The sequence below is a fragment of the Elgaria multicarinata genome, chromosome 2 (genome assembly GCF_023053635.1).
Source record: "Elgaria multicarinata webbii isolate HBS135686 ecotype San Diego chromosome 2, rElgMul1.1.pri, whole genome shotgun sequence".
NCBI lineage: Eukaryota > Metazoa > Chordata > Lepidosauria > Squamata > Anguidae > Elgaria > Elgaria multicarinata.
In genome coordinates, this window is record NC_086172.1 from 165,160,138 (window position 1) to 165,175,402 (window position 15,265).

Sequence of the window (15,265 nt, forward strand, 5' to 3'; positions counted from 1 at the left end):
CTGGTTTACCTTTTGGATCTGATGATATAATATGTGATAGATTACTTTTACAGAGTAATTTAACTTCCTTGGCAGTGATTGCTGTTTGATTCAGGTGAAGAACTTTTTCCTCCCATTTTAAAATGTCGATTTCTAACCTGCTAAATTAAATTGAGATAAGAGCTGATGGAGTAACCCTTTTTTTCACCAGTGACTGTAATTTAACAGGTGTATAACTTGTGGAAAGGGTACAGTTGTGTTCAGGGGGCTTTTTAGCCTAGTGTGACCTTGTTCGCATGTAACAGTGGCAAATTGTGGGTTGGTTAACCTAAAATTTACCAGGTTGCATGCCATGTTCTGTACACATGCCACTGTTTCTTTAAATATGTAACCTCAAGTTGGCCAGATTGCAGGCTTCCCCATGACATCCGAACCTGGACAGTTTTGGTTGTTTGTGGGTAAAACAGCCTAAAGTTAACCTACAATTAATTGTTAGGTTAACTTTTGGTTGTTTAACCCACAAAGTGATGGCATGTGGCATGCAACTTGGCAAATTGTGGGTTACTTCCAAACAAGGCCTATGTCTGTAAAATGTAATGTGATTGGGTACTTTTCACTTCAGTTGCTATAGCGTTGGGAAATAATAACTACGGAATGTATAAGTGTTGGATATGTTGGGCGGTTTTGTGAACCACCCAGAGAGCTCCGGCTATTGGGCAGTATAGAAATGTAATAAATAAATAAATAAATAAATGTTATATTTTAGCTAGAGGAAATATCCACTGGCTGGTTTGTGGAATACGAGTATGTTTGTATGTTTTCAAAAGTCTCAACCCCATTTTTCTCTTTATAGGACAATACATGGCTTGATTTACAATGCTCTGAAACTCTTCATGGAGATGAACCAAAAACTGTTTGATGACTGCACACAGCAATTTAAAGCAGAAAAACTCAAGTAAGCTTCCTCTTAATGTATTCTTTTTTTTTCTCTAGTTGTTTTCCACTGTTTACTCAAAGGAGCTACTCTCACTTTAAAAGAGTTGTGCAGCTCTCTGAAAAGATCAAACAGTCACTGTTATCAGCCTTGTTTTACATTGCACTTCCATATTTGTGGTATATACTTGTGGTGGCTGAAACCCACCAATCTCAATTCAGAATGGGATTGGTTTTACCAAACCTGTTTTGGAGAATTCTTGGGTAAAGCCCGAGCTTTTTCTGAGAATCCTCCAGAGACTGGAAAGATAGAGACTGGGGAAACACCTCCATCATCAACAGAATTCCAGCCTGCCAAATTCCCTCAGCTCCTTTCCTACACTTCCCCAACTTATATTTGCATGAGGGTGGCAGCCAAGGGGACATGTGAAAGCCATTGGCTTTCCTTAAGCTTCCAGTTCTCTGCACTAAAGGCTGCTAACACCCCATTTTCCACAGGAGTTTCTGGGTAAATGAATTAGGAGGAATAGAGAAATATACTTTCCAAAGTTGGCAAAACAGGTTCTGACCACTGTGCAGAAGCGATGAACTCCTTATTATTATACTCCACCTTTCCTCTAGAGTCTAGGTCAGAGGTAGGCAACATTTTTGGGTCCAAGGGAATATTTGACATTTGGGGGGGGGGGTTAATGTCCCTGGTACAGCTCTACTGCTGCCATTCTCACTACTTGGTTGAGGTAATGAAAGTGTGGGAGTCAAGGATGGATGCGCTTGGCTTGTGATAACAAAGGATTTTCTGACATTCCCCACTTTCCAAAATTCTTGTCTATTCCTAAGATCTAATAGCTATTGTATCCTCACTATAAAGGAAGAAAATGTTTTATTTAGTATATATCTGAAACTTTAAAAAAAATCCTTTCTGATGTTTCAGAAACATTGGTGGTGATTTAATTTCTTCAGGAAGTTAATTGAGCTTCATGTGTGATGTGTGTGTGATTTTTTTCCTCCTAGGGAGAAACTAAAAGTGAAGGAACGGGAAGAAGCATGGGTTAAAATAGAAAATCTAGCCAAATCAAATCCCCAGGTATCTAGAAAACATTCAGAGGCTGAGTATTTCAACTTTGTATTAGATATTTCTGGAAGAATAAGTGTTGCCACAAATGTCCCTACTTACATTTTTAAAAGAATGTAAAGAAGGTGACTAAATATGGCTGAATATGTGCATCTTTTGGTGGATTCCAATGACCATAGTGGCTGTGTTCAGACAACACGATAGGCAACAGTGAGGTAATAAACAACTCGACAGTTGTTTATCTAGGGCTACTCCCCACACAACATGATAATAATCAACCATGGTGTGGATTAGGATCAGTGTTGAATTGACTATTAGTCCATGCTGAGATGACTCACTCATCCCACGCCATCTCTCCCCCGTCGTCCTCCCGCTAGTATTCTATCAGCCATTACTGCCAAAAATCTATTGTGCCAGCTGGATTAGAGTGGCAGCAGCCGCTTTGACTGCTCTTGCCTTGCAAGTCTGTGGCTGACGGAATAACCCAACAGTACCCTCCAAGGAAATAACCAACAGTACCTTCCACACAACATGATAACCAGTAGTGGTTCAAATAGCTAACTCTGCACAGCGCTGGTTATTTGTGTTGGTTAGTTTGGCCAAATAACCAACCGTTGGTTGGTTATTGGGCGGTATAAAATGTAATAAATAAAAATAAATAAATAAAATAAAAACCTTCCTCCGCACAACACAATAACCCATGATAGGTTAAATAACCAAGTGTCGATTATTTAACGTGTTGTCCGAACCCAGTCACTGATTTGTATGGTGATGATAAATGTTACATGATAGCCTACCTGTTTAAAAACACACACACACACACACACACACACACACACACACACACACACACACACACAAAAACCCCTCCACTATATGGTGACCTGTTCGCACAATCACAGAGGGGAAATAAGCCATGGTGATCTGCCAGGGGTTATTAACATCGTTACACCCAGCAGCAAAGTTTTTTGTGTTGTGCAAACCTAGACAGGGTGGCTTGTTACCCACCTTGACTTATTTCCCCTCAGGGATCATGTGATCTCAGCTGGTAATTCTCTACTAGACATTTTATTTTATTTATTTATTGTACTTTTAAACCACCTAATAAGCAAAGTTCTCTGGGCGGTGTACAATGCATTTTAAACATAAACTACAAGAGACATGTTTTCTATCTCAAAATAGCTGCCACTGAGAATAAAACTTGGGCACTTTGTATCTTGTTTGAATAAGTTACTAACAAGTCATCAAAGTTCCACCGTTTATATATAATATTGGAAAGGTCAAGCAGGCTACAAGACAACCCACACTATGGAATAAGTTACATTGGAAAAAACCTTGGTGTGCCCTTCCTCCTCAGTTCTCTGGTTGGCTCCTCCTGGTTTCCTGGGGATTTTGGCGGCAGAACCCGTCTTGTCTGCCACCAGGTCCCCCATCTCTGCTCCAGTTGTGACCCTGGTCATGGTTGGAGCTGCTGCTTTACTTTTGTTTTACTTTTATTTCCCCAAATTGGGCTGAAATTGTTTTTTGTATTTTTCTGGCCCCAGGGAATGTGTGCAAATGCCCACCTTTTTATCAGCATTTCAGAGATGTGCTACTCCGATTGTCAAAAAATATACAGGCTTGCCTTGCCTGGAGCCTTGTATGTTTGAGCTGTCAAATGTAGAAGGTAACAGACAAGACTAGACTGTATATAGGCTGGTTTGACAGGTGGGGAAACGGAGTGTTGCTCATCCCCTTATCAAAGTTATCCAAATAGCTAGGATCCAAAAAGTGAACTCCATAAATTAGTGCTAGGTGGAGTTCTTCCTTTGACTGGCTTGAAAACATCTATCAACTTTTCCCACCATGTATAATTTTATAAACCTCTTTCATAACATTCGGGCAGTGAAATACCTGAATTGCTGTACTTTTCTAACCTTGAGTTTTGCTTTAAAAATGCTGACGTAAACATTTTGCATTTGGTTAGTACTCAGTATGTAGTGACACCTGTCTGGTGAGCAGTCCTGTTGCAATGGAAACAGATGGGCCTTTAATTGAAGACTTGCAGGTGGTGAGAAAGACAGTGAAAGAAGAAGCTTGTCCGGTAAGCACATAGGAAGAAAAATTAGCCTACTCGTTCCAAACTTGATTCACATGTATTTACTCATTTTAGTTACCTATTCTACTTTTCCTCTTTATATTGCAACAAATTTGAAACGAGCAGAATAATTTTAGTTATTTCCAAGCTGAAGTTTCCTGTGATTGTCAGTAAAATGGTTCTAGTAGCTGTTAACCTAGTCCCATAGCATATGTAAGCAGTGAGTATTGTCTGTCTTGTGTGTGTGAAATGGCTTCAGAACCGTTAAAGTGATTTGAAGCCAGCAAAGTGGCGTTTCAAAGATTATATAGGCAAGAGGCTGCTTAAACCAAAGTTGCTAATTGTCTTTCACATTCTTAGATCTCAGCATCACACCTTAGCGTTCACACACTTCAGCTCCCTAACCACAAGGCTGTCCAGCCCTGTTTTCCATGACAACAGAAGAGCTAAGCCAACAGCTTCTAGAAGAGCTGGTCTCACTCTATCAGGGACCATAGCTCAATGGTATACAGAAGGTCCCAGGTTCAATCTCCTACATCTCCAGATAGGGCTAGGAAAGAATGCTGCCTGAAAACCTCAGCATTGACAGTACTGAGCTAAATGGACCTATGGTCTTACTCAGTGTAAGATAGCTTCCTATGTTCCTATGCACCAAAGCCCCACTTGAGATATCAGAGTAGATCTAGCTATTCTTCTCTTCCTATGTTCCTATGCACCAAAGCCCCACTTGAGATATCAGAGTAGATCTAGCTATTCTTCTCTGGATATCATTTTGCCATCTATAACTTGTAAATATACTGGATAGTATCCAGTGTTAGTCCTATGTAGAGTAGACCTATTGAAATGATTGAGATTTAAGTTAGTCGCAACTAACAAATCCCATTGGTTTCAATTAGTCTACTCTGCATAGGACTAAAATTGGATACCACCCAGTAATACTGTATATTTAAATATAGTGCCAACATTATGCAACCGCGAGTTTGGTTAGAAGCTTCTTAGCTAAGTGAAAACTAGGTTAACTTCATTAGGTTAGTGCTGCAGTATTTCTAGCCACACACATAACTTCGAGTGGATAGAAAAGGATTGCTGGTTGTCCTTTCTCCCCTGCCTCTTCATCCTGGATTTTCTAACTCTAGACTAATACAAGTCTTGCCCATAACATTACTTACTTTTCACAGGTGTTGGGTCTGGGGCTAGAAATACACTTTAAACATAATAACTAAATAAGGGACAGAAAAAACATGCATCTGTCTATGCCTGCGTAGGATTTCACCCCAGCAGTGCCAAGCATGATAAGAGGAGACAATTGCTCATTGCAAATTCTGTCTCCCTGCTTCCGGCCCTTGCCTGCTCTCACTGATTCCTACCATCCTTTTCACCACCAGTGCTATTTTAGAAGCCTGCCCTAGCACTTAAAAGCCAGACTGAAAACTTCCATAGTTCTGTCATGCCATCTCCCCAGCCAAGAAAATACATCTAAGTGCTGTGTTGGCTGTGTGCTCTTTCTGGCTTTCAGCCAGGCGACAGAGGAACGAGGCAGACATAGCACAGCTGTGTCTTCCCAATTAGGAAAGCATAGAACTATGGCAGCTGCATATGCAGCTGTGTGCACTCTCCTTTGGCCTGGTTGGTAAAGTGATCAAATGCTGCAGGTCCAGCCATCACAGTGCTGCACTGTGCTTCTGTGGACCTATGGTAGCTTATTCCTAGGATGGAGCTGTTCTGGATGGCAGCAGCACCGCTAGAAAAGATACCTGTGGTGGCAGAAGGGAGGGCGTTAGATACAGTTTGCTACATGACTGCTCACCAGGGGGAATGGCTATTATCTAGGCTACTTGCGAAGTATGCCTTTTAATTATACAACATGTGTCAACTGTTAAATTTTGGACTCAGTGGCTTCCTGGAGAACCAAGAAGAGCCCCCCAAAAATAATACGTTCAGAGGGATGCCCTGTATGGGTAGCATAGCATCACCCAAGTCAGTACAGCAGTTTACCAAACCGCTGGGATAAACTTTCTGATACTGCTTTTCTACTCCTCTTCTTCAAAACAAAACCACGATTGTACAGGAAATCACTGGTTTTTTTAAAAAAATGCATTTTGGTTTCAGGCACCGAAGGAACAGAAAAAGGAGCATCCTATGGTGCGGCGCAAGTCGGAACTGCCTCAGGATATCTATACCATGAAAGCCTTGGAGACCCATTGCCGAGCTGAGGATCTAATAACGCATGATGGGCATTAGACAATTCAAGTGAAATCTTATTTGGAGGAAAACCCTTTTTTTCTGGACTCTGTTCCACAGTAGAGAACTTACTTTTTTTGTGCCATACTGACCAGTTACACACGTCAAAGCTTTTTTCAACCCCATTCTGTTAGGCAATAACTTTGATACAGTATGCGCAGCTCAAGATTAGTAGTTCAAACAATGGTAAATTACCTGATTCTGTATGCAGAAACTTGGGTTGATTAGTATTAAAATAAGACAATTTCTTGGTGCTCTTGATGTAGTACCAGTCAGTCAGAAGCGTGCACTTTTTTCACATCACTACTGAGAGAAGAGCAGTCTTTCGGAGTAAATCACCAAGCGCTGCTGCTGCTGCACAACCTCCCAAATCTTTTAGATTGCTTCACACATTACGTACGTGTGTGTGTGAGTAAAGCTATTCTGTATAAGGGAAAGCATGAAACCATAATGTTGGTCATCATGTTTGCTGCATGTACACATGCTAGGAAGCGACAGTTAACTGCAGCTTCCGGTTCTTGTACATCATACATATGTGTAACACGTGTGACTATCACATGGTGACAATCTACACAGAAATTCCATGTTTTTTCCCTATATGGAACAGCTTTCTGTGTGGGCAAAGTGCACCATATGAAGTGGTCTTGCATGGGTTTTCCTGTACAAGACCCACTGAAATGATTAGAGGTTGCACTACAGCAGCACCTGGTAGACTATAAGCCCACTTTCTTTCTCATCCCTATCCCCAATTGGTACTGCAGAAATGGTCAAGCTTCTAAATTCATATATAACTACGAGGCATTTTTATAAGACAGAAAACATTTGGGGGGGGAACAGTTCTGCTTTACTGCCTTGACACATTCTGGCAGGTTGGAAACATACAATTAAATTGTTCTCTCAGTGCAGCTTACAGAATGGTAATTTTCATGACAATCTTCAATCACGGCTAATTTCTAGGAGCTCTGAAAACTGTTCCAGAGAGAGGCACCCTTGTCTGAGTACTTTATATGGATTGAAGCCATATTTTCCAGTCCTTTAGCATGTAATACAAAATGACTATTTTGGAACTGAGCTGGTAGAAGAGGAATTTGTGTTCTTAAAAATGAAATACTATCTGCCTTGACTAGAAATAAATTGCATTTTTAAACATCATTGCATACCTCTTTTGTTTTTCAAAATTATTTTTTTATTTACCAAAATGGCTTCACTGTTTTACTTCCTCACCTGAGCTTTTACTGCGTGTCATACTTTGGGCTCTTAAGAATTGTTCTTGCAGACATCATGAGACCAGCTTAGTTGGATACATTTCTCTGGAATTCAGCATCAGTACCTTTTTAGATTATTTTTTAATAAGGCAAAAATATCTTCTAATGGCATTCCATATTTTTCAAATGCCTGTCTTAAGAGCTGAGAAATGGGTTCTAGTAGCTCTGTTGTCAACACTTTTATCTGTGGTGAAGAGCACATATAATACATACACACCTCACAAGAAAAGTGAAAACCCATCTGAGTTGCTGTTGATCTTCAAATGCTGCTATATATTCCACAAGATTACTTGCATGTTCTGAGCTCTTTTTTCATTGTTCTAAGTGGGAACACATTAATACATTTTCTAAAAAATAAATAAATACATATTGTACTTTGTCTTTGATATTTGATTTCTCTCAGGGTGGCCAGTATTTTAGACGTTTAAATCCTGCTTAAGAACTGTTTCAGTTGAGTTTTATTTAGAATGAGTGACTTGTTTCTTTTGTCTGGCAGTAACATAAAAATGTTTAATGTCTTCATGCAGAAAAAAAAAACTATATGCAGCTTCTTTAAAATAGTTTTTGTTTTTTAAAGGAAATAAGGTAGAATCCATAAAAATTATTGTGCAAAACAGGCAATTTTAGTAACCCTGTGCAGATATAGTGCCTGATGTCTGGTCTCAAAATAAAATGTCCAATATTTATTGCAAAAGCTATGGAGAGAAAATCAGATCAGGTGTGATGGGAATTACTGGTAAAGCAAAGCTAAATTTAAAGACCACTCCAAGCTTTAAATGAAATACCCATTCTGTGTAAAAATAATTCCTGCTAAACTTGAAAATGAATATGCTTTGCCATAATGACAAAACTAATAATTAAAGCAGTCTAAATATGTCTTTCTCCTTTTTGTGGGGGGAAAAGGGTGCTTTTAAAGTTGCATAAAGCAATGTCTATATGTATTTTGATATACCATTGTTTGAACTTCCGTCTTTAGCTGATAACTTATCAAATATCTTTTTTTAATAATTTGGCTATTCAGTAGGTTCATGAAAGAGACTTCTGGAAGGAAGAGCTCTAATTTTATCCTATGGGGGGGAATGGGAAAATATTGTATATCAATGTTTGGTTGACTGTGTAACGCTCGACGTATAAGATCTTTCACTGTCTAGATTTTATTTTTGCTCTTTATTGAAGATAAACATTCACCAAAAAGCAAATATTCTGGGATAAGTAGAGGAATTATGCCATGGCAATTTGCTCTTGAGTTTTTAGGCCAGTTGACAAACTAGCCTAAGCAATATTCTAAAATTTAGCAGCACTAATTCTTTGGCTTGTTTGTTATTACCATTTTTATGCTCTGTATACGTTCTGTATTAAATTATTCTAAAAACTAATACATCCAAAATAAAATAAAAATGTGCAAATAAATTTCTTTTGGTGACTGTTGTTCTTCATAAGGTTCAGTGTTAGCCACCTTCCCATATTCTCCAAAGTTTTATGCCTGTACATCAGGAATGTCAAAAAGAATATTACAAGTGTCTTTTTTTCGTGTGGCTTTAGTATGGCTTCATTTTAATATTGTACATACATTGTTCTTTGTTTTATTGTAATGAGTAATAAAAATGTAGACTTCATATTTTGTACAGAATGGTCCTATGTACAGAATAAAAAGTTCCTAGAAACAGCAAAAAAGTAGGTAAGTGGCACAATTTTTCTTTTTACTATATCTGTATCTTTTATGCTTTAGTGGAATGCTATGTTCAAATGTACCAACATATTTTTTAATATTTTGTAATTCAGGGTTTTTTTTGTTCAGATATTGTTTATGAAGAACTTCATACACCTGCCATTTAATATGCTCTTTTATCTAGTTTTTAAATTCTAAAAATGGTGTATTATATGGATTAAATAAAGAAGAAATGGAATTTTACCTGCTCATCATAAAAATACTTTTAGCTGTAACACAGGGGCTTCTAATGAGATTGTAGATTATATAGGTAACTAAATATGAGAGAGTTGTTAGGAAGGAATACATCAATCCTGCCTTAATACATGAGTTCCATAAACCAGAGATGCCTAGAATGCTTTTAACCAAATGTTCTTTTTATTTATTGGTTACAGCACTGTCTCGGTCATTATAAAGATCAGTCTTGTTTCCTTTTGTAACTTGTTTTAAGGCACAGAATTTCTTTTTAGCCTGAAATAAGTGTGGGCTAGTTCCTCCCCCTCGGGCTTGGTTCCGCTGGCTAGCCGATAGGCAGTTAGCTCCTTCACCTGGTGCTTTTCTTCTAGGATCATGTCTCTTCCCACCGTCTTTACCCTTGGCTCAGCTGGCTAAGGGCCTATGGCTCTGATTTCCCCCAAAAAGATACAGGAACTCCTATCTGAGTAGCTTGCACTTTAAGAGTACCAGGGGGCTGTACAGTCCTGCCTGTGTAGCTTCCCAAAGGTTCCCTCCTTTTGTCCAGGAACAAAAGATAAGTCTTTCTGGCCCTCCAGACTTCCATTCCTGCATCTCTTCTATCCTCTCCGCTTTCCACTTCGCGATTCCTTCTGCTTCTAGCCCACCGCTGTCCTTTCTGTCTCTTTCCTGACAGCTTTTGACTTGATCCATTCCCCTCCCCTCAACTACTCCTGCATTCCAGCTTTCTTATTCCTTTCCTCCACTCTGACTGGTGCCCACACCACTCCATGTCTCTATCTACTCCCAGCTGAAGCTCATGAAGGCCATCAGCACAGGCCATGGAGGAGTGGCAGCTTTGCCTGATAGCAATTTGAGCCATTGCCCTCTGCAACCACCCTGATTCAGCCAATAAAACATGATTTTTTATTGAAGAACCTGGCGGTTCTTCACACTAAGTTACAGTGGTGACTCCTTTTGTAAAGAGTTGCATCAGGTACAGAAGACCCAACCAAGAATCCACTTGACTTTCTAATGGTGAAGCAACTTGTACTGCTGACAGCCAAGAGAAACAGATGCTTCCTATTTCTCATCTTATGACGAATCAAACCTGTGCGATTACTGTGCCCATAATCAAGGAAGGGCGTAATCCTATGCATATTTAGACAGAAAAAAAGTTCTACAACTCCCAGCATTCCTCAGCCAATCATGGCTTGCTGGGGAATGCTGAGAGTTAGTTGTAGGACTTCTTTCTGTCTAAACATGCATTGGATTGCATGTTACATAAAATATTGCCTGAAAAATATGGCTTGTGGCAGTTGGGCTTTCTTAGTGCAAAACCTGGAGATGAAATTATTCACCAATTAACCAAGCAGTACTTTCTTTGTCTTGTAGTGCCATGCAAACATGGCTACTTTTCTTTTAAAAATGTATAATTTGAGCTACTTTCATGGATATAATTTCATTAACTGAGAAGGATTTGAGCAAATCATGTACATCTTAGTTATCACTTACTAAAAGAGAAATCCATTTTCCTTCAATTAAAAGTAGTTTGAAGTAAGTTCCTTATTTTTTGGATGGTAGGCAGATGTGAGGAACTAACATCTAAAGGGGCATACACTCCATAAGTATTATCCACTGCACCTTCTACTCACCTTTTCTCATGTTTATTATCCACATAGTTAATCTCATCCACACCTTCAATAGACGAGAGGAAACCATCTAATACAGCCTTCTACAGCCTGGTGTCATCCAGATGTATTGGACTACAACTCCATCAACCCAGCACATGTGGTCAACATGGGTGCTGGCTGTTGTAGTCCAACACATCTGCACGGCGTCAGATTGGGGAAGGTTGATCTAATATGTCAGTCTCCACACTGACACACAACATGCGTAATCCTTGAAGAATGCAGCCAATTGATGCGATGGGATTTTCTTTCTTTGATAAACTTGGCAAAATCCAAGCCCCAGCATAAGACCTTACATCGTTTATAGTGTACTGGATTGTATCATACTGACGCTCACATTAAGACTTCATTTTACCCCATCCTCAAAACAAAATTATTAGTGGACACAACAGCCATGTTTGTGGCTGCCTTTTTAACGGCCAGCTTAATTGTGTCTTGCTCCATTAAATGCAAATGCATGGTGGATTGTATTGTTCAGCTCACTTAATGCTGGACACCCTTACTTTGCCATTTTCCCCTACTCCGTGCAGCACCCACACACACCCTCTGAAAAGTTGTTCCAAAGTCTGGGAATCCTGCCACAGTGGTACGGCCTTGGAACAGAGGGCTGCAGTAGGCCTTTTTTTCTTTTCTGGGTGGGAGGGAGTGGAGAATCAGCAAAAATGAGTTTCCCTGTCTTGGAAAAGCAGAAGTGTGTTCTGCTAGTGCAAAGCCACCGCTGGATACAGCTGAATGATCTGAGTGATAATGATTAATCATGATACTAATGTCAATATATTTTATACTTCAGGACACCAATCTGTTATGTATTATTGCACATCTGTACCACTGTGGAATGTTGTAGGTCTTAAAGTTAAATTCTGAGACAAAAGCACTAAATTATTCAAAACACTTGCTATGCCAGAAGCCAAGGATGGCAGCAACTTTATAAGAACCATATTGGATCAGACCAAGGGTCCATCTAGTCCAATGTTCTGTTTACACAGTGGCCAACCAGCTGTTGATCAGGAACCCACAAGCAGGACATGAGTGCAACAGCATCCTGCCACCCATGGTTCCCCAGCAACTGGTGTACATAGGCATACTGCCTATGATTTTGGATCTAGCCCATAGCCATCAGGACTAATAAGCCATTGATAGCCTTCTCCAGGAATTTATCCATCCCCCTTTTAAAGCCATCCAAAAGTATGGGTCAGTATCCCACAATGGATGGTAAAATTTAAAACATAAATGGACTGGGAGAGCTGACAGAAAGATAAAGTATATCCGTTGATTGCCATGCTGGGAAATCAATCCCAGCTGATCCTGCAATCGCAAACACTGGCTTTCTTCTCCAGTTAATGAAGAGTTCGTGTTCTCATGGTTCTCCAAATCCAGACCTTATTCTAGATCTAAGAGAGCTTTAGACTCAACAGCTGCCACCTGTGCCCTATGGTGTACAGCTTTTGGAATGAGTTTCAAAAGCAGCTGGTGACATGCTATGAGGGTTAACTATTCAGCTAATAGTCAAACATTCCCCTGGGTTAACATTTGCTCCTTGCATGTTTTTAAGCATTTCTTTGGATCCCAGTCTAAATTAATAATGGGCTACATAAGTGCTCACGCAATAGGATTCCCCTTGCTCTCCTCCCCACTGCAAGACTCCCAAATCTCCAGAGGTTCTCCCAGCTCTCTGGCACAGATTTAGGTGCCTCGCAGGAGGGAACGGAGAATCTGTTCCGTCAGCACTTTCTCTTCTGCAGACAACTGGATAGCACTGGATACAACTCATAGTTTGGACTGTATCTTCTGTAGGAAAATACGCCAGAAAACCATATACAGAATTAATAATAAGTAATTTTTTTCTGAATCTGGAGTAGAAACTATCTCCGTTGTTTTTTGCTGGCTTTTTGTCTGTTCAAATGAAATCTGGATTCTGATTTAATTGGACAGTTTTGAGACCATAAAACTGACTTTCAAACTGCAGGACATGACCACAGCTATGCCTATTTCTAGAACACGGTTACATGACTACCATTTTCTGTTACATGGGTGGGGGGGGGATGGCTTGCATTCAAATTTTAATACGCCATTCTTGAAAGGTTGATGCTTTCCTGCTGCTGCTGTATGATTAAAAACTAGATGTGACAACAGATGTGTGTCTGATCTCTTTAAACATTTGTAAATAGCCAGTTTGAGGGGGCACCATAGGGAAAAGGGATAATCCCCCTTTCTCCTATGCTGTGGTCCTACTCCTGGCTCCCCCCCCCCCCCAGTCTATTGGCAACTGATGGATACATATACATGATCAGCAAGTACTTTTGCTGCCGCAAATACATATCAAGGACCTGATACTTCCTGGCCCACCACTTTGATGTGTTTTATTGGCCAAAGTTCATGAACGATATAGATGGATATAGCATAAATGGTTTAATAAATTATGCTCATTGCTTATATTTTATTTGTTCTTTGGAATAGATTCCCACATACCAAAGAGTCCAATAAAGTGGCCCATGCACTTGAACAGAATGTGGGGTTGTGGGGGACTAAGCTTGTTTCAAAGGGTAAAGATCAGATTATTCACCAATAAACCCAGCGTCAGTCGTTAAAAATTCATGGAGCTTTGGGAGTTAGTGTCCCTAAATAATGCATTTCATTTTGTATCTATGCCTGACCTCATACAACTGTTACTCATAAAAAATTAAGGATAAAAATGTTGCTTATGTAACTAGTTTCTGTATTTAACCCTCGGGGCAGTAATTTATACTGGATGGTTCTCTCCAAGTCTAGGAGAGTGGCATTTGCAGCATTTGAGTCTTTTGTAATACTATTTGCTGCTGACGAGAAATCAAGGCTGCAATGCTAGGTGTGCTTACTTGGAGGAAAGTCCTTTTGAACTGGGACTTCTGTGTAAACATGCTAAGGATAGCACTGCATCTGTCGTAAAATCGCAATGTTGCAAGAAACCACAAAGCTATCATGCTCAGCCCTTTTCCCCAACACAAATTAAGGAGAGCAATCCAAACCATAATATCTCACAAACATAGAATGGCAGAAATCAATTTTGATTTAAAGCAAGGAAAAGATCCCCAGTTTTCCTCATCCTTTTGAATCTAATGACAGTGGTTTTGCTCTGCCTTCATCCTTCTTGGTGATATTACCTATATGCCACCTTTTAAAAAATTAAGATAGATTTTTCCACTTTGACCCAGTTGTGCTTCTTTACCAGTACCATAGAGACCTGTTCTAAGGAGGTAAGAAGAACTGGAAGGTTGGGGCACTGAGCTCTCATGTTAACCTACCTAGGAATCCGTTCCCTTGACCTAACACCTCTAGTGAGGGAGAGCAACCCAAAAGGGAAGCAACCTTATATTTCATTTCTTCTTGCTTCGTTAAGGCAGAAGTGCCAACTTGATTCCTAAACGCCTCAAGAATCTTGTAGCCTAATTCAAACTTTCACTGAGGTGTTGATGGTTGTCATTGCAGACCTTTCGGTTCAGGCAGTACTTAATTTCTAGGGAAAGGGATGTCAGTGCTCAAGCCTTCCTGGAAATACCATCCTTTGGTGTGAAAGGCCGCCTTTCTAATCCTTGATGATGGTTGCGGCTTTCCCACTGTGATGCAATCTGATTCACCGAAGGACACTATAATGTGTTTTTCCTTCAGTTGCTTCATGTTAAAACAGCCATTGAAATCAGATACTGGGACATAGCAGACTGGGGGGAAATGGGCACAGTTTTAGTCCTTGGCCTCATCTACACCAAGCAGAATATTGCAGTGTGAAAGCAATAAATAAAAGGCAGGAGCCACACTACTGCTTTATAGCAGTATTGAAGTGCGCTAACAACTGTTGGGGCCCATTGACATATACCACTATATCCTGCTTGGTGTAGATGCGGCCCTTGTTTCAAGGAATCCATAACCACCTCTGTTGCATGATGGTATGCTGAACCATGCAGGTCAGCCCTCCTCAACTTCGTACCCTGCAGATGTTTTTGGAGTACATTCCTGACCATTGCCCATGCTGGCTGGGATTAATGGCAGTTGTAGTCCAAAACCTCTGGAGAGCAGCCAGTTGAAGAAGGCTGATGCATACTATAACATAAGCCAAGCAAGCCATTTTATGACATCATAAAACCATGGCAT

At 40.0% G+C, this 15,265-nt stretch overlaps 1 protein-coding gene across 6 annotated transcripts in view; it reads left to right on the forward strand.

Moving 5' to 3' along the window:
• PPP2R5C (protein phosphatase 2 regulatory subunit B'gamma) overlaps positions 1 to 9,479 on the forward strand; it is a 99,666-nt gene extending 90,187 nt beyond the window's left edge. For 4 of the 6 annotated variants that reach the window (XM_063118060.1, XM_063118059.1, XM_063118064.1 and 1 more), the window contains 4 exons: positions 833 to 934; positions 1,924 to 1,996; positions 3,951 to 4,067; positions 6,171 to 9,479. In XM_063118060.1, the coding sequence (XP_062974130.1) occupies positions 833 to 934; positions 1,924 to 1,996; positions 3,951 to 4,067; positions 6,171 to 6,302 (424 nt within the window). In that variant the 3' untranslated portion in view covers positions 6,303 to 9,479. The remainder of the gene's footprint in view (positions 1 to 832; positions 935 to 1,923; positions 1,997 to 3,950; positions 4,068 to 6,170) is intronic. The other 2 variants (XM_063118061.1, XM_063118063.1) reach the window with 1 other exon arrangement.
• The last annotated feature ends 5,786 nt before the right edge of the window (positions 9,480 to 15,265 follow it).